The following is a 24,698-nucleotide window of genomic DNA, read 5'->3' as shown; positions in this document are numbered from 1 at the left end:
TGACGATGATGATGATGATGATGATGATGATGATGATGATGATGATGATGATGATGATGATGATGATGATAACGATAGCAAACCTGCCACTGACTTTGAAGACACCTGTACATAAAATAACAACGGGACATGTGAAGCATGTGCACTAACCAGAAGAACACGGAAGTGATCCATCACAGTAAGTCTCCGATGAACTGTAAGCAGGGTCTGTTCAAGACGAGTGAGAATGCTGGAACACAATCGAGTTGAGAAGTAGACAAGAAAAAAGCACCCACTTTTAAACCGTGTTTCATCTGACTTACCCCCTTCCCTCAACAACAACAACCACAGGAACGAGGGAAGAATTTAAATAGACAGAAAACTTTGAATATCACGCGGACGGAATGGCTGGCAACAGGGGTCATGGACCACAGAAATCAAGGCAAATTATGAAGCCGCGGGAAATTGCTATCAGTCAACTGACTGGATGAATCGTCCGAACTACAAACCGTAACCAAAGCCCAGTCACCAGCTAGCGAAAACGCCGTGTATGTAAGCTCTTCCACTACTCAACCGCTGGACCGCGACTGATGGCTACACCATTACGCGCGGGTGATGTCAAGGCAACCGTTGACGAGACGTTTGCTGCGAAATTGCTAAACTCGTCCGCAAGTTACTGTCCATATTGCTCAAACCCATTCGACTTCAACTGCAGTATCGAGAACAACATTTCAACCATCAACTACCCAACATGGGGCGGGACAGAAACACTCTGGCTGGTATGTGAGTACTACTCAACCCGGAGCCGCGAAAGCGATCGATGAATTTTTTTGGTCAGTGATATGCTATACGAAAAAAATATCAATGTGCATGTAGGCGTGCCCTTGTCGGTCCGGGTTAATCAAAGATAAACGCTGCTCTTGTCGCTGTGGTAGCTTTCAATCCACAGTTGTTTATTCTTACGACTGATTACTCAGGGTGCCGTTGGTTTGTATACCCAGTAGGGCATTGCCTGCCCAGTTCACTTTGGAACGCATGTTCCTCGTCCGAATTCATCGCTACATCAGTGAAGTTTTGTGAATTTATGGGCAAGCCTAGGCGCAAGAAAGGCGTGAAAATTTCCAGTTATACCCACTGACAAATGCTTTGGTAATGTAGACCAGATAAATAGCTATCCCAACGATCTATCGATTCTCCATGTTGACCTGCTACCCAAAACGATTGTGCAGATCAGGTGAATTCAAGTGTTCCGAAAACGGGGATTGATTTGGCCGGCTAACTGAGTGTACGGTAACCCGCAACAAAGAAGATATTCACTGGGTTCGTGCTTGGTAGGCGCTCGATGGATCACGTTAAACTGACTGATAGCACTGAGGAGAGAACTTCGCTTAAAGTCTGATGAACAAAAATAGTGATTCTACACCTCACACCAGACCGTCTAAAATGTACTTTTCCAACGCCTATTCTTCCATGGGGGTGAGGTGAATCAGCAGTGAGAGCACGAATTTACTGACCAGAAGGTCCCTGGTTCGAACCCGACCTCTACATCTCAACTTTCACTGCATAGGTTTTGGCAATCTGGTAGTATCTCGACCATCGTGTTTCATTCGAGTGGCATGGCAGTTAGGCACGGAACGGGTACTACAGCTGAACGCCCTACTACATAGTAATATAAAACGACCATCTCCATCCCACAAAGACTTGAACGTATTTGGATGTATTTAATTTCCTTGTATAAACAGCCGTTAGGATCCCATGGCGGGACAAAGGCTCGACCACCAGCAGAAACAGAATTTATTCACATGGATACGGATGGAATACTGAACTAATGGCTGTGAAAAACGACTCATCTGTAACATCTGTTCGGGGCCTAGCTGCTATGCCCCCGAAGGAACTATGCCACCCGAAGGAAACACGAGGGCTGGGATACTGCCAGGTCGCCCAAGCCTAGACAGAGGATGTCCAGAGGCGGAGTTTGGGTTCGAACCACGAACCTTCCGGTCAGTAACTTCGCGCTCTAACCACTTGAGCCATCTCGGCCCCAGCCACATCGAGCTGAATGGTTGTACCGACGGTTAACGAAGATTAACAGGTCTGATAGAGTATGAAGTGCGCTTCAAATGGTGTCATATATTTCTGGCTTTCCCCACAAGTGTTCAGACTTACCTTGACACCACATGATCCGACACAATCCTGGTCATATCATTCAGCTGTAACAACATTTTGATGCTCAGCTACCCTACCACCCGGAGGAAGCACAGGGCTGCAGTCAGGATACAGAGATTGGATTCAGACCACCGGCCTTCAGATCCGCAAGTTGGCGCCTCAACCAATGAGCTACCTGGAGTATGTAGCCATCATCAAAGTACCAACCGATGCATTATTATCGGATGGAACTGGAACAGACCAAAAAGTAGCAACACGGGAATTTGATTGTGTTTCCTGCGTGTTTAATCCCACGACAGCGGATGAGCGCCAACTCGTGACGTGAGATGGATGAACGGAAACAGAGAGTTGTATGCCCAATCATTGTGCTGTCCAGTCTTTCTCAATGGACAGTATTCCTTCCCGTCATGCATTACGAACACTACACTAATGTTACCGTCTCAGGTGATGACAATGATGCCACGGCATCGCTGAAACATTATAGTCCCACCGTCATCTCACTCACGTAAAGCACTTTATGTTGCCACACAAGTTCCTAGAAAACAGAGCAGTCTACCTTTCGAAGCTGCGTGACACTCGGTCCTTGCAAGCGGTGTGTGCCTTTTTCTCGATAGAATAAAACATAGGTTTGTCAAAACTCCGACTGGTGATGACTGGTTTTACACTTCCGTGGGGCTCATCAGGTTGACACAGCTTCCAAAATCCCATCCCCACATTATGTTTTTTCTACTTGAACCCCAACTGTACGCGAACTACAGTCCCTTGCAAACTGACCTGGTTTTAATCGGATAAACATCGTGTGATGCTCTTCAACTGAGCCTGCTTGATAACATGACATCATAACATGAGACATCACGAGATATTTCTTTGCCCAACCGCACTGCCCGTAAAAGTACTGGGGACAGACACCATAAGTCACCTTTTTTACACTTGGTTTCAGCTATTCAAAATGCGCATCGTTCAACAGACACACACAGCATGGCCGTGGGCACACCAGAAGCACCCTTCCAACGAGTGTGACCGGTGGATCACAACAGCATTCGATGGTCAATAAAGACCGGGCAGAGACCGTGTTCAGCTCCCTAGAGCGACCATCCACGCTCAGCTCTGTGGAATTTTATGTTTCGACAGTCTTTGTACCCTTGGACCGCCGGCATGAATAGCTCTTCCCTGAAATCTAGGTATGAAAGGGGCACTGTCACCCTTTGCAGAACAAACGTTTCCGAATGGTTTGGCGCCAGGGGTTTTTCTATTTGTTTATCCTTCCGTAACGTGCCCCGACAGAGATGAAACTGATGCACCGTGAGCTCATGATCTATCAGGCTCGGAATGACCTGATTCTCAGTCGGGGGCATCTCACAAAATCCGTCTAGCGGCACAAATGTGGTAGCCGATTCAGTTGAACGGAAAAATCACAAACGACAGATTCAGCTAAGTCTCCCATAAAAACCAAATTGCTATGCAAATGAGCATATTTGTCGAAATGTTAAACTCCTAATGAGTCACGTGACATATCACACTTTTGTCCAGCCTTCCCCAGCCTATTAGAGTACAAACGAACAAGTTAGTTTTTTCTCTCTCACACACAAATATTCTCTCATACTTCACTTCAAACCGCTGATTTGTGCATCTATCTACGAGGTATTTCTGTGTGTATCTATGTCCCGCGGAGCCTCGGGATCAGTTGAGCATTCCAATGGCAATTGAAACAGAACAGTACTGGTCTGGTTAGTTTTTTTCTTATAAAAATATTCCCATGATTTGCAAAGCTACAAATAGTCTTGTCTCAATTATCCGATATTCTTATCAGATGCGAACCTGATAATTATTAGTCTCGTTATTTAAAAAGACCAGTGGATGATAATTGGCGTGGCGTGATTCTAATTAGACAAGGCCTGGGAAAGGCTGGACTACGGTATCGTGGTACAGTGTGATTTTTTCTTCCAGTATGTCGGTTGTTGGCCATTTCGCTCACAGTGTGATCCGGTTCATCTGGACGCCGACCTTGCGCTCACCTACTCAGAAGGCTGATTTTGTCTGGATACCAAAAGGAGTGTGGTGCTGATTTCGTAGGAAAGCCGACGGTGTTTGACAGACGACACGCCTGGGGAGTCACTCGCATGTCTCGCCTACCGAGCGGGTGTTTTGCGCACCTCGAACGACCTCAGTTTGGAAATCCTAGTGATATCATCCCGTGGCCGGCAACTGGGTTGATAACAAAAGTCGCAAATGCGAGTAGTGGAGATTGTAGTTCGCTAATTTCATTCAATTTGGTTTCAAATAAAACATATGGTTGACGGAAACCCGGGGGCTGCGCCTACCTGATGAGCCCCAACAAGGGCAAAACCGGTCGTGGACTGTCGAAGAATTTTCAGCAACCTTATGAGTAGTGCATTACGAATATACATATACCGCGATATCTCGAATATCGTACCAAATGAAACATGAGACGGCCTGGTGCAGCACATTCAGCTGCCTGGAAACATCACAAACGAGAGATTCAGCTGGGTTCCGAGCGTGTATGTCGAAAAAAAACAAATTAATTTGCAAATGAGTGTATTTCGCTAATTATTATTACTACTATTGTATTAGTGTTGACACCGATGCTTCACTGCCGCACAACCAAAAATTTTAGTTGATTGCATTTAAAGCCTTAAAGTGAACAATAGGAAGGAGCGAATGAGGTAGAGGAATGGAATTTGACAGCACGAATAGCCTCTCGTTCTAGTCAAGCGCAAAGGATGGGCAAACGACTCGATCGGAACGCAACAATAACACCATGAGTAGATACTACTGAGTAGTTTGTTGATCATCAGGTTCACCGGGTTTGTGCATTCTCTTTGGACGTATTTCGGTGTCCTTTGAAATAGGAAAGCATCATCGGAAGATAAGCAAACATCGTTTTTCGCTGTTCAGTTGAAATGGATAGCACGTTCCAACAATTGCTCGTTCAAGTGGAGGCGAATTTGGGGAGATTTTTGTCGATATTTTCAGGGAAGCTGTTTCTCTACCAGCCGGATTTTGCTCCCGGTAGAAGCTCCTCATCCGACTTCGAGCTGTCAGCTGGTTGTGGCACGCTACACAAACTGGATTTCAGCCATGCCAGAAAGGTCAACGGGGGGGGTAGTCCGATGCGGAACAGCGAGTCATCGTACTGCGAGTAATCCTATTACGAGGCGGTCTGGAGTTAACGTCGTACTGCCCTTCACTCCAGGTCAACAGAATGTCCGTATTTGTGGAAGCAGCCACACTGCACTCCTTCGAGGAAGGACGGGTCAGCCAGAACACTCCGATCGTCAAACGCTTGCCCGCGACCGCTGGCGCATTGCTCAGTACGGTCTTGAGACTCATAAGACCAAATAGTATGGTACTGTTCACTGGACGTAAGACAATGATGACTCACTCCCTGCGTCCTCGGGTCATACCGCCTCTGTGACAGAACAGGTCAAACTAGTGCTTCATCGGAGGGCTCCCAAAGAAAACTCTATTGTCGTAAAGCGCCAACTGAAATCCAGAGGCGATGACTGGTAAAAGTGGGGCGTTAATGCCTTACTTTTTGCGCCGTCGGATTAGACCAACTCCCTGTAGCCGAGCAGCTTGGGCTATTGAGTCATCGGCTCCGGAAAGGTTCCCCACGCTGACTCACGGGTCAAACATCTGAATCAGAGACTAGAAGGAGGGTACTCAAACAAAACTCCGCGCCCTCCCAATTGGAAAATAGGCAATGCTCGTTGTAACCTTCTATTCCCTTGAATTGGGTGTATGCTGCGTTTCCGAGACCCAAGCGTGATTATGCACCTAAAAAGACGCCAAGAACGAACTCAGATCTTTCACACTTCGCCTTCCGTGTGATCCAGAAGTCATGGCTCGCTGAATGCGTGGTGTGGGGGATTGCACTGAGCTGCTCCAGAGCTGGACACGCTTTTGTGGATTGAATGCCAGTAAACAGTTGTCTTTTCGCACCGTTAGATTATCCAGCTCGATGCCAATGGACACAAAAGAAAACGATGCTTGTTTGTAGTGTCGGTTCACTTCCCAATGGATTAAAGTTCTGAAGCGGAGAAGGATACTTTCTGCCGAGAGCAGTCCGCGCTAAATCATCGAGCGGATGACATGAATGTAAAAATCGGTCGTCTGAGCTTCTGGGAATCACATTTGAGCGGAATCGATGCTCATCGGACGGAAAACACAGAGCGACTCTTCCAAGTGTGTGGTGATCATGAACTGTTTCTGACCAGTGAATGTTCAAAATAAACGTTCGTATCGCTTGAGCTGGCGGCCACCAACTGCAAATCAACGATGGACCCAGTCGGATCACGTGGCCATCAGTCACCGGTGGAGGGCCACAATTCAAGACTGCAGTTCCTTCTGGGGCACACCAGTTGATTCCGATCACGCCATGGTGCGCGCACGCTTGACAGTTCGTTTCCCTTCAGGCCCTCGCAAGTCGGCAAGAAACGTGCCAATCCACTATCTTCGATCTGAGCTAGCCCAACAACTCTCCACAGTAAAACAATACTGTGGTGGCAGTGAACATGTGGATGAAGCGTGGCAAAATGTGAAAGGAGCTATACTAGCGGCGTTCAGTGCTGCCTGCCCGACTTCTCCAATTCGACCACAGGACCACTGGATGTCGTCGAGGTCGTTATCCATGATTGATGCCAGGAAAGCCATACCAGCAGGCAACGAGTACGACGGCGCACGCAAATCCCTCAAACGCCAAATAGTGAAGAGTCTAAGGAAAGAACGAGAGCTCTGGTGGACATCGAAAGCTCGGGAGATGGAGAAGGCTTTTGCTACGGGAAACAGCCGTGTCCTTTATCAACTGATACGATCGACTGGCCCTAGGAAAGCAACGGTCAGCGAAACGATAAGTGAAAAGATGGCTCATTAATTCACTCGCAAAAACGTTGACTGGAAAGATGGGCTGAACATTTCGAAGAGCAGTTCAGCTGGCCTATGGGCGAATGGAATGTAAACCTAAATCGCCCGTTGGAAGACGGAATAAGGTACGAAATACCCCTACTGAAACGTGGGAAGGCACTAGGACCGGACGGTCTGTATCTAGCCCTCGTGAAAGAAGGCGGAAAATCCCTGGTGACCCACTCGACAAAGCTTATTGGTGCTATATGGGACGAGGAATAAGTGCCTGCAAGAAGCATGTCAGCGGTCTGTCTGGCCTCCCGTAGCAGGTGAATAGAATGGAAACCTTAGTCGATCGCCGGAGGAGGAAATAAGGTATGAAATATCTTTACTGAAACGTGAGAAAGCACCAAAAACAACGGTCCACATCCAGTTCTTTAAACAAAACGAGAGAAAGCTCATTTGCGTGAGGCACAGTAATTCCTGTCTTCAAAGGAGGTACACGAACAATGTTTGGCCCTGTTGCCTGTGGCATAAAAGGTGACCTCTAGCCTTATCCTTCGGATATTGATTGAACAGAAGGAGAGACAGCAGAGTGAAAACCAAGCCGAGTTCCGTCCTGCAGAGGGACACGTCAGTCATTTCAACATTCCGACAGATTCTGGAACAGCGACACTGCTTACATCAACCAACCGTGGTTGTGTTTCACGATTTGAAAGCAGCCTTTGACTCTGTGAACCGTCAGGCACCATGGCAACGTCTGTAGAACAAGGGTTTCCCCCATATATTCATGACTCCCCTTAAGGCGCTGTACGCCAGCTCCCCCAGGTATGTGGAGGTCTGCGGGAAGCTCACTCCTGAGTTCCCCATACTGAGTGGGGTCAGGAAAGGCTGCCTTCTTTCACCTTCTCCTTTCATCTGTATCACTGCACTCACTATCAGCCTCTACTGCCTGTGGGGTCGAAGTGCTCCCGGGAGTTCGCTCACAGACATCGATTATTCAGACAGTATAGGTCTTCTTGGGTCTGACTCATTCGTATTACCAACAATAAACCTGTCTAACGGTTCGGCATGCGCTTTACACCCGCAAATTGTGCTACTGCATGACTGAGTGCGTTCGAAGCTCGCGAATGAACCGACTGAGGTAGTAGACAAATTTGTTTACCTGGACAGCTGTACTAGTCCCGGACTGGCATGATCAGAGGAGCCTTCGGGTACCTGCGTCGCCTGTGGCTTAGGCGTGACATTGGTTTAACTGTCAATGGTCCAAATGACAGTACTGTGATATGCTCCATTTTGTTATATGGGCCAGAAGTCCTAGACTGGTAGGAACACCAGATCAGTAATACTCAAGTGCGTCGGATGCTTTTTGGAAGAATTAACTTGCCCACAAGTTGACGAAAAATCGAAGAGTCCACCTACCTGATGTCCCCGAGGTGGAAGGGCAAAACCGATCTTGGATTATCAAAGGGTTTTAAACCTACTACTTGGGAATCGAAAATCGTTCAACTGCTTTTAGTAGACGTGTAGCTGTAATGGAAAACGTGGATGATCGCGCCACAGAGTGCATGGACCGAAAGGCTGTCTACATGTTGTTTATCTTGTCACGTGGGTGTCTGACTAGCACGTGTTTTCGGATAATCCAATGCCAGCGGACGGTGGGAAGGTCGTCCATTAGGAGACAGGGTATAACATGTCATTGCATCACGGATTCAGTCAGCTCTCCTTGGCTACTTTCATCTCATTGGGTCACAATGCAACCCCTATAAGTTGTATGAGACCCTACCATGGACAAACAAACTAACCACGGGGAACATGTCTGTGTATACTAAAATTCTTACTGACAAATGGGAGTGTTTTGATAATGGCACAAGCTTGTTTACAGTGAGCAAACTTGGACAATCCACGAACTACATTCCACAGAATAAGATAAGCGAAGGCGCTTTTGAACGGTGTCCCGCATCATAGTTCCTTGGGATTGTGGGTGTGACAACTCGGATCAGCTCTCTGACCGACTTCTCTTCGTCGTTCCTGGTGAGAAAACCCGTCTTAGGAAAATCTGGTACCATAACTGGGGACTGGTAAGTGTATTTTGAGGGCCCATGGGATGGTGTAGTCCATCTGGAAACAATTTTCTGTAAAATTTCATCAGCACTGTCATTTCTGTCTGACATCGAAGCCAATCTATGCGCAGCCATCTACCCCACCTTCCCAAATAATCGGTAAGCGAAACTGATGATGATGATGATGATGATGATGATGATGATGATGATGATGATGATGATGATGATGATGATGATGATGATGATGATGATGATGATGATGATGATGATGATGATGATGATGATGATGATGATGATGATGATGATGATGATGATGATGATGATGATGATGATGATGATGATGATGATGATGATGATGATGATGATGATGATGATGATGATGATGATGATGATGATGATCACCAATGCTCATCTAATGAAACCCAGACAGTTTCAATTCGGCACCCACGCATACTGCCAAACGGCTCCTTCCTTTTCATAAACTGATGATGATGATATCAGGCAACCAGAGAGTGGATTCCACCCTCTAAAAGTTCATTTTCTTTCGAGGTGACAACATTAGCAATGTCAGTAGTATGGGCCATCCATGCTGAATCTTTTCATTATAAAATATGACTTCTTTCCCTTCATGCTTTCAAACCGTGTAAAGATCTGCTCTCATTTCTTCATGCATTTGAACTGCATTTGAACGCAGAACCTGCTTCGTCCTAATTCACTTTATACGGGGAGTCATATAGTTGTCCAGTGGGCTTGTATCAGAACGGAGAACAGATTTTAACTTCGATGCACTCATAAGTTGACCTGATGCATCTCTCACCAAGCTTTTTATACATTCTCACCTTCTCTTAAGGTTTTGTAACAGTACACCCATGAAGTGGGGGGAATTGTACTCACGTTCATGGCACTCTCGTTTGAACAGTTCCCCTCCTGTCCTGGTGTAGTTATTCATGTGAGTCCACGACGAATGAGAGAGGCTCCTCAGTAGCGCATGATCCTGACCAATCCGGTAGTTGAACTTTGGATATCTGATGTGCGATCTGATCCGCGTCACTACCTCTGCAACGGTGGACACTACTAATGAGGCATGCGAGTAATATGTTTTCTCGTAACTCCGCTTCACGTCTTTTAAAAAGTGCGACTTATTACGGAATCTGTGGTATTGCTTTTTAGCATTTACATTTGTGCAACAGACAGTGAGTATCCGAGAAATTTAAGGAAGACGCGTTCGAAAAGAGGACGGATATTTAGTTTTTATAAACAAGATGCATACGAGAGTTTTGCTTTCCTGTCCAGTAGTCTCTAACTGTTCATTTGGTGTTTTCTAATAAGTAGCTACTCGGACGCACTCGTATGATCACCTCCGAGCAGACGAAACTGTTCATCCTTGAGCCAAAGGATTACCTGTGCGTTTTGGTCTATGTAATTGCTTGCACCACTTACCTTCCATGCATTCCAACGTTTTTGCGTGGCACTATTTTCTCACCGTTCTTTAACTGATCAAAATAGGATATCAAGCGGTGCACACAGCATTCATCCTAATCACTTGAAATTTTAAATTAACTATTCAAACTACATCCCCCATTTTCATCACTTGGGCGAATAGAATGTTTTCGCATTTCTACGCTGAATTATTTTGGTTGTAGTGAAGTTCTATGCCATCAGAGCAATTCTCGATGGTTTGCAATCGTTTTTGGGCAACCAGTAACTGGTTTGACTCGATTACACTAGCTTCAGATTGCTACGATGTGGGCATTTAGGGCCCCCTTACAACACAAAAGTTTTCACTATGTCAACTAAAAGACTCGGCGACCCTTCGAAGATTGTGTGGGCATACTTTTTTTCCAAAAAATCCCCTTATTAGCAAAGTATACTCAGTTACAAACCAACTTGGTTTTGACTCACCTGAAACCGAGCCGAATCTCTCTTTTATGATGCTTTCAAACAACTGAATGCGCTGCAGCATGCCGCTTCGTGTTTCAGTTGGTACAATGTTCGAGATATCGCAAAACATTGTGTAGACACTACTCATAGGGTTGCTGAGTTCAGCGAAACGTACCCGCGCGAAATACCAGACAAGGATCTGCCTCGGGCTCTTCTCACTTTTTAGTAATTGCTCAGAAGCATCATAAACTAGAGATTCAACCGCCGTTGTATGATGTTTTCTTCAGCAGAATGTGCTGCATCAGGTAGACGGAAACTCGGAGGCCCCAATCGGTCCTGGGCTGTCGAAAAGTTCTCAGCAACCTTATGAGTAGTGCATTACGCCCGTAAATTCGCCTTGTTCTTGCGGATGACTGGAGCAATCCTGCATAGCGATCGTTTAGTCATCCTCACATTTATAATCCTGATTACTTAATTTCTTGACGGAACACGCCATTCATAAGTTTAGTGAAAGCTCTCCGAGAGGTCGGTTTGCCGAGCATTCGCCAAATTCGTTCTCTACTCGGTCTACCAAATTGTATGCAGTTGACGAAATTTAATCACTTTCAAAATAAGCTCAAGTTCACAGGAAACTCAAATAGATTTCCTTATTTGGGGTCCTCTTAGTCTCATTGTGTCTTCAAATGGTTGCTCACAGCCGCGCTCGCCGCTAGCTGGTTACAGCCTGTCCGTAGCAACATGGCGCGTAAAAGGGGCACTTGTTTGGGCAGTAAAGTAAGCTTATAAAAAAAGCAGCTTGATACGTGGGTTGCGCATACGCAATAATCATCTACTAAAGAAAAGGCAGTTTTTGGCTCGAAAGTTGGCGACGGTTTGGAAGCGATAGTGACCACGGTAAAGCCGGGCATTGACCTTTCTGGTCTAGAACCGAGGGATTCTCCTGCCGCTCTCTGGTGGGACTTTCAACCTTTACTTATTTGCTGGGATTGTGCTGGGTGGGGTACACAACTTACGCCAAATCCATTCCTCTGAGTTGGTCCTATTGCACTGTGGTGATTAGTTTTGTCATTTACATGGTTATAGCAGACGAATGGGCGCTGTGCTGCTCTCTGTTTCCACCAGCAAGCAAGACAACATTCGGTCAAATCAACATCTTGCGATACCTCCGAATAGACGAGTGATTCGGGGGAAATAACAGAAAGTAGTAAGTATGCAAAGTAAAAATAACTTCGAAACTTATCGGGCGGTTTTGACGATGGGATTCCGGAGAGGTGTTCAAACATGCTCGGCTAATTTAGGCCGTCACCGAGTGGAGTAGAGGCAATTTGTGTCCAAAGTTTAGTGTGAAACGTGATTCCCCGTTTTGTTTTTCCAGTTTTGCGCCGACACCACCTTTCCTGGAACCTGAACGTTAATCGCTATTTGACCTTGTTAAAATCAATACCTGGGCTTCGCTATCTTGTGACCACGCTGCCTCGAGCCGGCGTCGACTTTGGGATCCCATTAGGAATTAGCAGTTCATGAACCGGTATATAGAAGCCGGTGTACTCCAACGATTTGAAGTCTGTACAATTTTAGTATTGTATAAATGCATTCATAGTAGCCCACTTGTTGATAAACCTCCATTTGAGCAACTTGGCCTTTGGGGCTTTGCGTGTAACTCAACCTGATCCAGCTGAGTGCTGGATATTACCAGTAATGTCAAGCGTCATTTATTGGCCTCACTGAGAAGTTCGAAATTGGGGGATCAGATGTAACCCGTCTAGAAAATCAGAGTTCTGATTGGGGATGACGTTGAGTGACTCATCTAAGAAGTGGATTCTTTCCAGGAGGTCGCCGTACAATAGACAAATGAACTGTAATACAGCCGGAAAGGACAAGAAACTGTAAATCCATTTCTCATACACAAGACGCTTCTTGCAAAGTTTCTGATCACTCTTTGACAGCGCGTTACCGGTTTCACCGAACATTAGGTTGAAGAATATAAAGAAGGGAACTTCAGATGGCATTCAACTGAGTTTCCCGCCAACACAAAGTTTGTTTAATGAGTATGGTCCACCAAGGATGTAAATTGCTGACATTAGGGGATCAGATCTTCCTACTCACAAAACGGTAAAGCCAGCTAGCTTCGGTTTGTCTTAGAGTGGTAAGTAGCCTCTTATTTCAAGCAACTTAGTTTTCACGTCTTGAATGTCGTACCAGCCGAAAGATGAGGCCTCCTTGTACAGCACGTTCAGCTGGTAGCATCGATAAATAGGAACTTTTTCACGGGATTTTACTCAGAAATGGAGCGAAATTGCTTGAATCAATATCTTCTGACAGGGTTCCCTATGTTGTTTGATGCTAATTTGGTTTCAGTCAATTGGAAAATGTATGGGACCAATTGGGAAGTCATCTTTTCAGAGGGGTTTGGTAAACACCGATTGCTTACCAAACCTCTCTGAAATGATCAGTTGGTTTCATTCTGATAGGCCAAGTGGACTCCAAGATATTTTGTCTAACACACATCCAAATAGTTTTTGGGCTCAAGCATAATTTTTTCCAGGGATGAATGTGTTTCCGACGCAGCAGACTTCTCTTTATGTGAACACTCCTCATAAGGTTTGAAATTTACTCGCATCGATCAAACTAGCGTTCATGACTTGCTGTCTGATCGATAAAGTTGAATTTGCTATTGATTATTGTTTACATAAGCCAACATTTGCCAAGCAGTCGGATTAGACAATCAATAATGCAGCCTGAATGTAATCGATCAGGCAGATACTCTGCTGAATAGGCAAGCAAATATCGTTCTCTCAAAAATGTGAATCATATATGTTGCAGATACATAAGTACACGAAAGCAATGAAATTCTGTGAAGAGATATGCTTGTTCTATCACACGTCTGAATCAGAAATCATTGGGGTCCCCGATTTTAAGACGGATGGAATTTTATATCGTACGGAACCCAGGTGTGGGATTTTGAAGCCCGTCGGTTGTTTTTAAACAAACCATCGTATGAAAAAAGCAACAACGGAGACATTTGTTGTGCTGTTCAAGTAAACAGTCATTATTTTATCGACTGTGAATCTATACAGCTTCCCACCAGTATCCATTGTTCTTTTTGGTTTTATTAATAGGCATGGAAATTCTTTGATTACATTTCACCGTGGTGACATACCTGAGGTCTCATTCTTATACACTGTCAAAAGGTTTGGTTATGCACTCTCTGAACCGACTAAACAGTCACACTGATGTGTTTTGAAAACTGGTGTTGAACTGTGGACTCACATTACCCCCTCATATTGTGACAAAAGTTCACTGAAATACGAAGCGAATTATGGACAGTAGAATACCTTTCAGTTTGGGTTAGCTTATAATGCCACGGTCAAGTTGCTGAACTCTGGAAGCTGTATTTTTGAAGGGGATGTCGGGTGGTCACGCGACTTGTGTGTGCGACCAGTTTAGAACATGATGCTACCTGGGGTTGGGTCATATTTTTCCTCAGTACGCTAAGAAAATCGATGGATCTCGAATTCTGCGGTAATGTCGAATGACCCCGTTGTACAGTGATCACGCAATACTATTCGACTGGACTTCGGTTCACATCAGATGTGACAGTCACAAGGATTTTCGGTCAAGAGTACAGTAATTGTAAAGGCGATACCTGAGTAAATACACGTTTGGTCACAAAAGTGTGTATCTCCCACGAAAAGCATTTTGTAAAAACACGTAGTTTTGCACTAATCTTAGATAAATCCCGGGATCTGCGTCTATTTGATGAGCCCCACAATGGGTTAAGCTAGTCAGGAGCTGCCGAAAACATTACAACTTCCTTCAAGTTTCCCTCAGTTCCTCAAAGTTGTTCGCCGCTGTTGCCTACACGCAGATCACGTTAATGACAGGTGATTTAGATTTGTAAAGCCCTACCAGTGTAACGGGGAGTCCTACTGGCGAGCAGTACGAGTAGTATGTGGTTTCTTTGTATATTCCAATAGAAGGTGGCGTTGATTACACAACTTGTGGAACTGTTTTGTGGCGTTCTTGTACCGTTGCGGGAAAGTCAATGAATATCCGCGGAAGTTCAAGAAGACGCGTGAGGAACGTTATTTTTTTTTTGAAAATAAGGTGTTTGTCAATAAACAACTCCGTGACGAACGGCTTTCAACAGCGTTGAGAAGCTGATCTCGATTCCAGTGGGATTGTGATGATTCTGATGACGCTGATGACGATGTTGATCATGACGATGATGGCGAAAATAATGCTAACGATAAGCACAACGATGATGACTAAGGTCGTGGAAATCGTGTTGACGCCAATAATGATCTGGCCAACGTTGGTCAACGTCCAAACTGACTGTTGTGTACACCATTTTCTGAATTCGAGTACGTCCTGTCGGATATAGTCGGAGCCCTTAACTGTGTCAAGTTTCGCTAGAATCGTGTGAGGTGTGCCTAGGTGATTATATGCCGCGGTTCCCGCGCTCGCTTCTCTTTTTCTGAATACTCCCAGCTCTAACAGCTACAGATTCAAAGGATAGCCAGATTAATGAGGCACGCCTAGAACCAATAGGCTTCGATCTTCTGAGAAAGGCTTGTTCTGTAACCTCGTTTTCCAGAAGCTATACGCAAATTTTCAATTAGTTCAGGCTGACTAGGCTTCTGAACTTGTTCAGGACGGTAAGAGGGAAGTTTTTAGTTTTTATCTAAACGGATGGAATATGCGCACCACAGGAAAAGGATGACTAGGCAAAAGCCACTGACACAAGTCAAACATTTTCATGGTTAGTCTTCATGTAATTTGCTCACCATTCATTCGGAAGAAGGATTTTAGCGTAAAACTTGACCTCTGCATCCATATGCTTAATGTACTACTCATAAGGCTGCTGAAAATTCCTTGACAGATCACGACCGGTTTCGTCCTTCTTGGGGCTCATCAAATAGGCACAGTCTTCGAGTTTTCGTCAACCTTCTGTTCTACTTGAAACCAAATTGCACGAACTCAGCGAAATACACTCCTTAGCAAACATGTAAACAATATGAGCCATGTACGACTTGGTATAACACCATAGGTAGTTCAAACCCCTTAAAGACTGACAAACAATTTGAAGAAAATCGCGTGGCATGTACACAACACTCCACGTTAAAGATCAACTCTGCTCCCACTATGGATTCCGGCAATGCGTTGTGTAATCTCACTGGGACTGGCGCGTTTTGTCACATAAATGATACCATAGCCCCCGATCGAAAAATTGGACTGATTTGTTAAACTGGTTATTGGATTGTTTTGGTTTCCGACGTGGAAAAAAAACGAAGTGGGGAGTTCACAAGCATACGCGCCAGTTTTTCACTGTTTTACTGAGCACCTAGAAAACACCGTGTCCTCGCGCCTCATCCATCCCATTTCAGTACGGTCCAAAATTCGGAGCAGTAAACCAATTCTAGAAATTGTTTAACACACACTATTTTTTCTAGGCATTCCAAAGACGAGAGGGCGAGTACAGGGTACTTTTACCGGTGACATCCAGTTTAAAGACCTTATATGTAACTACTGCACCACAAAAACTGTCACGAAACCGGTATTTGTTGTTTTCCAAAAGAGTGAATTCAATTGTATCGTTGTGAGAAAAACAATCAATCAATCAATCAATCAGTCATACACACCAACCAAGTTCACCCACTTTGCCTCACATTTGTACTTATTAGCTATCTACTGTTGGGTATGACCCACGTACAGGTGAAGTCTCGCACCCAAGGGAATGTTTTTAAATCTTAAGGAAACAACAAAACAGCTTTTTATGGACTTGAGGAAGTTCGTTTTCCAAACGAAGCGGCTTGACACGAACGCCAGAGATTCTTGCGGCAGTTAGCAGATGGTTTCAGCACAGAACCGATCTTGTCATCGTGCTCAAAAGAGGGTCGGGCTCACTCATTCCACTGCGTACACGGGAGAGTTCCATCGACCAGTGTTGAATGTTTCCTGAGTCTCTTTGCTGTCACGGCATTTTTCACAATTCGAGCGGCATAGACGGTTGTCTGACTGTTCACTGAGCTGCGTCCTTAGATTTCAGAAATTTCGCCGCTACACGGTTTGAACTTACACATGCCACCTAGATATGAGGATGGAAAGGAGTAGAACTGGGTACCCATTGGAATGGACGTCTCCTGTTGAATGATATTCGTTCATGAACTCCAAGGTGAACGATTTAACTGGCTTACAACAATTTCTGGTGGAGGCAAGCAGCGATTCAGGCTGTCACATCAAAGCTCTGATGAAGTATAAGCTGAACGCAGCTATTCTGGGTGGGGCGCTTTCAAACAAGTTGCCTAACTTGGTCTTATTAGCCGGGGTACACGTGAAAGCCTTAGAAGAAAACGAACGGTTCAGCCCGTAGTCATTGGGAGACTCCCNGCGATTCAGGCTGTCACATCAAAGCTCTGATGAAGTATAAGCTGAACGCAGCTATTCTGGGTGGGGCGCTTTCAAACAAGTTGCCTAACTTGGTCTTATTAGCCGGGGTACACGTGAAAGCCTTAGAAGAAAACGAACGGTTCAGCACGTAGTCATTGGGAGACTCACCTGAAACCCAGATGAATCTCATCAACATCATCATCATCATCATCATCATCATCATCATCATCGTCATCATCATCATCATCATCGACAGCATGACATCAGTGTTGAACACCGATGCTTCACTGCCGTAATGCAAATACTCTATTTTCCTTCATATATCATATCTGCAACCTACAAGCCCCAGGTAAAACGAACTTGACAGGCGATCTTCTGTGTACAAACGCCAGTTTCACCTGGAGAAACGGGTATACTCTGAAACGTGACAGCTGATTTGCCAACCGAACCCCCCTATAAAGTCTCACTAATCGTGGGCTTCTTGAACATCCGCTTTTTGGATCTAATGTGACCAACTCCGTGTTACCATGAGGGCCGTCTCAGCTAAAGTGTGCTTGAACTGAATTGGAGCCAGACAGAGACAGGAGCCAAGAGAGAGAGAGAGAGAGTCGCCCGCGCCCTCGACACTTCCTCTCTAAAACGACCTTGGGCGTGGAGCAACGGTGACAAATTTAAGCAGACCCGTGTAGAGTCGACAGTGATGAGTGCAAGACGTAAGCGGTCATATAAATCCACGATTGAAATTCGTAATGAGTAAGATGAGATAACATCAGTTTGTGGAAAATCACTCGTGAGTAGCCGGTATCGATTGACTTCACTCTCGCGCTTCTAGACTAGACTGACTACTTTAAATAAGAGTGTCGCTGAGCAGGTTTGGCGAAAGGAACCATGTCGTGTGGAAGTTTGCGAATCAAGACCTCCACGATCATACCACTGCTGCCGCAGCAGCTGATGCGATTTTGGTGGTGATGGAGTTGATGGTTATGTCGATGAAAGTGTACACTGAGTAGTCCTTATTACAATGGACAAGTAGATCAGGCTACAGTACAGACTCTTTATTGTACTCCTGTGAGACTTGATCTGTTCGAGCTGCGTAACTGAGACGTCATCGTGTCTCCGAAATCGTTGTCACGGAAGCGTACTTCACGTGGGTTTGTGTCGGCGAATAGGCAACAAGAGTGCTAGAAGGCGGGTGTTTCGGTTGTGCACCAAAGACTAAAATTAAAGAATACGCCTTACACCAAAAGCTGCGGTGTTTTGGCCATGTATAATGTATGCCGTATCACCGAAGAGAGTATTTTTTTTCGTGTCCACTTCAAGGATGTGGATGCCCTTTGAGTTGGCAGAGGGACATTAATGAACCGGTTATGGGCACTGTCTGTGCAACTGGCTTTCCAGAATATAATCTGTGCATGATTGGGGATGCTGTAAGAAATGACTGCTAATCGGTGTCAACGGCATCCTCGTTGTCACTTTCTGTCCGGTGTCTCAGTGAGTTTACGGATTTTTAGGCGCCTCGGAATGATTGCAGTAGGCTGGAACCAAGTTTCTTGTCCATCCAATCTCACTGCTTTCTTCAGAAGTCAAAAATCGACTGGTGGAAAGGGCTGTAGCATGTATTCGCACTCGTGAGTGAAGCATCCATCCACAGCTCAGGCTAATACAATTAAATTTCATGGATAGTTCAGTTTTTGGTGCAAAAAAGTCACCTATGTCTGCCCTTGGGACCATGCAAACTTTGTCAGAAATACAGAAGACTCGATGTTCCATTCTTTGTGAGCCATGACCAGGTTACAAATGACTGCGAATAGTTCTGGGCACGTGACCTGCCGGTTTGAATCCGTTGGTCGATAATAGACAAGCGGGTACAGAGACAAGACCCAATCGCTGTTTGGCTATTGAACCGACATTCACCGACGACCACTTGGGGATGTACTGCAAACGCAACCTAAAGGGAGCATACGTGTACGACAGTTTGCCATCTACCGCTCCGAACCGCGCTGCTGGGTAGGTCCATAGTCCGCAGAATTTTGGTATGTGCTACTTGGTATTCGTATGACAGATGAAAATACGGAGACCTGTTTGGGAGAATCATGACATACGCACTCATCTACATTGTTTTTTCTGCGATTAACCACCATAGTATAATTCTGTGGAACGGGAGATTCTATTCTGGAGCTAAGGAGATCGAGTTAGTCTAAAGATGAAATTTTCTTTCCATATCATCTCACCTCGTTTCACCTCAACTCCGTTCACACGTATCATTGGGGACACGAGCTCGTCAAGAGCGGAGATGGAATACTGGCTCAAGCAAGAGAACGCCAGAATTGCAGAGCTTCGAGATGTAAAAGCATCCAAACAAAATGTCATTGGAAAAGCAGGAAAGCCTGATTCAAATGGACACATCAATCTGATTGGAGAAGGAGCCCAAACAATAAACCAAAGCACCAAATTAACCGGGGATACCAGCCATTACTATAGAGAAAATAGGACGATACAGCCGTCCAATCAATCTCGATAAGATCGTACCACAATGCAATGAAAACTAAGAAGAGTGCCAACCAAAGCTATGGAATAAACTACTAAAAATAGAAAGCATTGGGATGAACAATAAACTCAAACGAGCGCAGATCGACAGAATTGCATTCACATTCGTCCGAATTTTTGTCTAGTGAGATGACCTTCTGCTCCGTCTCGGTCGTTATAGAAAATTTGGGGGAATCAGCTCGTTTCCAGTGTATTTAACTGAAGGGATTGAAGGAACCTTTTGAAACACAAGACGAATCACAACATAAAAATAAAGGGCGCGTAGCTACCCATAAACTTAGACATTATGATAAAAGAACCGCTTTACTTCGTTTTTGTTCAGAAGGCCAGTAGAGGGGGCACACTCAAAGACAGTGGTTAAGATTAGCGACAGTTCTACCTGACAAACATAGGCGGTGTTCATAGTTTGGCAAGAACAGCTCCGAATTTAATTTTTAACTCTCACTACCTGTAAAGTATAAGTAATCTGTTCCGAAAAAACCTCCCAGATCACATGTGCCGCCTGAGCAAACAACAAAAATCCCACTTTGTGAAGAGCTATATGGTTTAAAGTGCCGCCACGTTGATTTGAGAGGACTGTTTCTTCAAATTCTTAGTGCTGGGGAAAATATTGTTGCCGACAAAAGGATCCCACCGTTGGAGATACTCATTCTTGAGTAGATGTCCTGTGATGAGTCCTGTACTGTTTTACGCAAACTAGTGGAAATGAAGAGAGAAAAGCGCGCATACTGAAATAGTTGTCTTTGTGAAACAAGCCTCCTAGAATTCACTGCAGCTTCTCAGAACAATGACGCAAACATCAAATCTAACCAGCTGTGTCACATTTTCTTGCCGTCGTGTAGTTTTCTATGACGCGTTTTATGCCTCAGTCAAAAAGAAGGGTTACTGAGTGGTGTTTACTTCGCAGAGATGTGAATTAAAGATATTTTACACTGGTTGACATTTTGATCAATGTGTGGTAAACTCTTCAAGACGATTATGTTTTTTTCCAGATCCGGAGTGATTACTTTGATGCAAGCTCCATCAGGAGAAGATGGACCCGCCCACTATGAAGCAATCTCTCGCCGGAGATACCTTGAAATGACTTCGAAATGCGCGGAACTTAGAAAAACAATGGCCAAGCAACGCGCAGCCACTGCGCGCAAATTTCTACAGGAACAACGTGCAGGGGACGCAAAGGGTTCTTTAATTGGACCAGGATGTAAGTCGAAATTGTTCAAAAGTAACCTCTCATGATTAGTGAGGGTTCGACGTACCCCTTTCCAAATAAGCTCTGCTCTTTCCTGCGAATTAAAGCACGATTTCGTTTTATCTTGGTTGATTTAAACAAGTTCGCCAGATGGTGCAGTTCATTAGTACTGTATGCAGTCTCCAAACTAAACAGTGATAGATGGACACAGATAGATGTTCATCATCTGAGCCAATGTTGATGGCAGCTCAACCTATTTTCGGCACATTTTACAGCATCGACCTTACTCTCATCGGCAGTTGTCGGTAAGCCAGTTCTGTATTGCTTTGCTCTTCACGTAATCGTCAGTTTATGGGTTATCCTAACGACGAAATCTTTCGTCACTGTTAAAGCCTATGGGAAAGCTCCTACCAGGTGACGTCCTTGAGATTCTCAAAAATCTCACATTTTCAAGTGAAAGAGAAAAGTAATCACACGGTCAGTACATGAACGGAAGAATTATCCATTCGATCAGATGCTTGGGTCATTACTGTGAGTAGCACAGAATGCACACATATTTGACACACACACGCTGATAGTCAGACACAGATAGACAGGCAGGCAGGCAGGCAGGCAGACAGACAGGCAGACAGGCAGACAGGCAGGCAGGCAGACAGACAGATAGACAGTTAAATAGACGAACAGACAGATAGGCAGACGGACAGACAGAGACAGACAGACGCAACAAGCTGGGTTTAATTTCGGGGCCTGAATCCAACGTCTCAGTGGACAACCACAGAAGATAGACCCATGTCGAAACAGAGATGAGTTGAACTGAGCTAAGAAACCTGTAGGAAGACAGAAAGAAGAAAACGAATGAAGATGGGTAGGTAGGTAGGTAGGTAGGTAGGTAGGTAGGTAGGTAGGTAGGTAGGTAGGTAGGTAGGTAGGTAGGTAGGTAGGTAGGTAGGTAGGTAGGTAGGTAGGTAGGTAGGTAGGTAGGTAGGTAGGTAGGTAGGTAGGTAGGTAGGTAGGTAGGTAGGTAGGTAGGTAGGTAGGTAGGTAGGTAGGTAGGTAGGTAGGTAGGTAGGTAGGTAGGTAGGTAGGTAGGTAGGTAGGTAGGTAGGTAGGTAGGTAGGTAGGTAGGTAGGTAGGTAGGTAGGTAGGTAGGTAGGTAGGTAGGTAGGTAGGTAGGTAGGTAGGTAGGTAGGTAGGTAGGTAGGTAGGTAGGTAGGTAGGTAGGTAGGTAGGTAGGTAGGTAGGTAGGTAGGTAGGTAGGTAGGTAGGTAGGTAGGTAGGTAGGTAGGTAGGTAGGTAGGTAGGTAGGTAGGTAGGTAGGTAGGTAGGTAGGTAGGTAGGTAGGTAGGTAGGTAGGTAGGTAGGTAGGTAGGTAGGTAGGTAGGTAGGTAGGTAGGTAGGTAGGTAGGTAGGTAGGTAGGTAGGTAGGTAGGTAGGTAGGTAGGTAGGTAGGTAGGTAGGTAGGTAGGTAGGTAGGTAGGTAGGTAGGTAGGTAGGTAGGTAGGTAGGTAGGTAGGTAGGTAGGTAGGTAGGTAGGTAGGTAGGTAGGTAGGTAGGTAGGTAGGTAGGTAGGTAGGTAGGTAGGTAGGTAGGTAGGTAGGTAGGTAGGTAGGTAGGTAGGAGATAGATAGGTAGTTAGATAGATAGATAGATAGATAGATAGGTAGATAGATAGATAGATAGATAGATTAGATAGATAGATAGATAGATAGATTAGATAGATAGATAGATAGATAGATTAGATAGATAGATAGATAGATAGATTAGATAGATAGATAGATAGATAGATTAGATAGATAGATAGATAGATAGATTAGATAGATAGATAGATAGATAGATTAGATAGATAGATAGATAGATAGATTAGATAGATAGATAGATAGATAGATTAGATAGATAGATAGATAGATAGATTAGATTGATAGATAGATAGATAGATAGATAGATGAATGGTTGATTGAAGAAATAAACAAATGGATGAATAAATAAATAGGAGTTTACAATTCTTTGGCGTGCGCTTCGATGGGTTCCTACCTTTCATTGACTGCTCCCGGGGCTCGATAACCTGAGGTCCGATCGTATACTACTAAGTCCATCTTGGCTATCAATATTACAGAATTTTGGCTTTTTTGCATACCTCTGGTTGATAAATTTTAAACCAGAGAACAACAGAATCATAACATGAGTGCTTATAACTATGCTCTTAAAGTGATGCTATTGGACGTGTGCTGACGCAGACACTGTTTCCACTGGTATCACCAATTTCTACCACCTTATTCTGGCTTTATCACCATCCCTAGGTATGGCTTTTGCAAGGTCATCTGTTCACGTTCAGACTGGTCTTTATCTGGAGGAGTTAACCGAACAAATTGAACAGGATGACTTCGCTACTCAGACAGACTATTTTTTGGACCGACCACCCACACCCTTGTTTGTACCTGCAAAAACCGGAGTCGACGTTGCCACACAAATATACGAAAATGACGTGAGTTTGAGCGATGCTCACTTCATCTGAGTGACTCACAAACGGCATACTGATTGGTTGGTTGAGGGATTTGTAGAATCCTCATTCACACCATTTTCGCCTGAACAGTCGCCCTGCTTTTCTGGAGAAATTATCCTGGCAAGGAAAAAAATTTGTACCTGCAAAAACCGGAGTCGACGTTGCCACACAAATATACGAAAATGACGTGAGTTTGAGCGATGCTCACTTCATCTGAGTGACTCACAAACGGCATACTGATTGGTTGGTTGAGGGATTTGTAGAATCCTCATTCACACCATTTTCGCCTGAACAGTCGCCCTGCTTTTCTGGAGCAATTATCCTGGCACCAAAGGAAAAAAGCACTGGACACCAGCTTCGCGCCCATTACAGCTCATCGTTAGTGCATATCCATTTGCGTGATGGGAGTTGAACTCCCGATTTCCAAGGCACAAGCTCAGACAGCCATCCCCAAAGGTAACCTGGTTACCTGAGATTCGCAAGTAGAACATATGGTTGACAGAAACTCGGGGACTGCGCCTATCTGATGAGCCCCAAGAAGGGTGAAACTGGTCGTGGGCTGTCGATGAGTTTTCAGTAACCTTGTGAGTAGTTTCCTTCATGAAAATATTCCACCCAGTTTGTAAATGATGCATCCAAATTACTAGGATGAACTAGCTCCATGATCACTGTCACTTGTAATAACCACGTACCTGTCGTACAGTTGTTGTAGCTACCACAGTTTCGTTCACCGGTGATTCGGGGAGGTGGGGTAGGTAGCTGCGCGTTGGAGGCGGGGATGTGCTGAAGGTTCAAGTAACCTTGCTTTATAAAGGAAACTACTCACAAAGTTGCTGAAAACTCTTCGACAGCCCACAACCGGTTCCGCCCTTCTTGGGGCACATCACAACTAGGCGCAGTCCCCGAGTTTCCGTCAACCTTATGTTCTACTTGAACCCAAATTGGACTGATTTTGACAAATGCACTCACTTGCAGTAACTCTGCCCATCGAGCTCCCGTTAACTAGGGTGGCTTTTGACGTTACGATTTTTGTGGTGAATGACCACGTTAGCTTGCTTTATTCTGCTTTGTGTCTCACTTCCTTATTTGCTTATCACTCGTGTCTGAACAATTTTTTTTT

General features: G+C 44.9%; 3 protein-coding genes across 3 annotated transcripts in view; 2 read left to right on the top strand and 1 right to left on the bottom strand.

Annotated features, from left to right (window-relative positions):
• T265_08257 (hypothetical protein) overlaps positions 1 to 2,201 on the bottom strand; it is a gene marked incomplete at both ends in the record, with an annotated part of 17,269 nt that extends 15,068 nt beyond the window's left edge. The window contains 2 exons of the mRNA XM_009174005.1: positions 1,875 to 2,034; positions 2,146 to 2,201. Of these exons, the coding sequence (XP_009172269.1) occupies positions 1,875 to 2,034; positions 2,146 to 2,201 (216 nt within the window). The remainder of the gene's footprint in view (positions 1 to 1,874; positions 2,035 to 2,145) is intronic.
• T265_08256 (hypothetical protein) overlaps positions 1 to 3,308 on the top strand; it is a gene marked incomplete at both ends in the record, with an annotated part of 8,894 nt that extends 5,586 nt beyond the window's left edge. Inside the window, one exon of the mRNA XM_009174004.1 lies at positions 3,086 to 3,308. Within this exon, the coding sequence (XP_009172268.1) occupies positions 3,086 to 3,308 (223 nt within the window). The remainder of the gene's footprint in view (positions 1 to 3,085) is intronic.
• Positions 3,309 to 20,882: 17,574 nt separating this feature from the next.
• The window catches only part of T265_14518 (hypothetical protein), a gene marked incomplete at both ends in the record, with an annotated part of 14,463 nt that continues 10,647 nt past the window's right edge, over positions 20,883 to 24,698 (top strand). The window contains 2 exons of the mRNA XM_009174031.1: positions 20,883 to 21,090; positions 23,376 to 23,560. Of these exons, the coding sequence (XP_009172295.1) occupies positions 20,901 to 21,090; positions 23,376 to 23,560 (375 nt within the window). The remainder of the gene's footprint in view (positions 21,091 to 23,375; positions 23,561 to 24,698) is intronic.

Source organism: Opisthorchis viverrini (genome assembly GCF_000715545.1).
Source record: "Opisthorchis viverrini unplaced genomic scaffold opera_v5_210, whole genome shotgun sequence".
Lineage (NCBI taxonomy): Eukaryota > Metazoa > Platyhelminthes > Trematoda > Opisthorchiida > Opisthorchiidae > Opisthorchis > Opisthorchis viverrini.
This window is presented reverse-complemented; position numbering and strand designations above follow the sequence as displayed.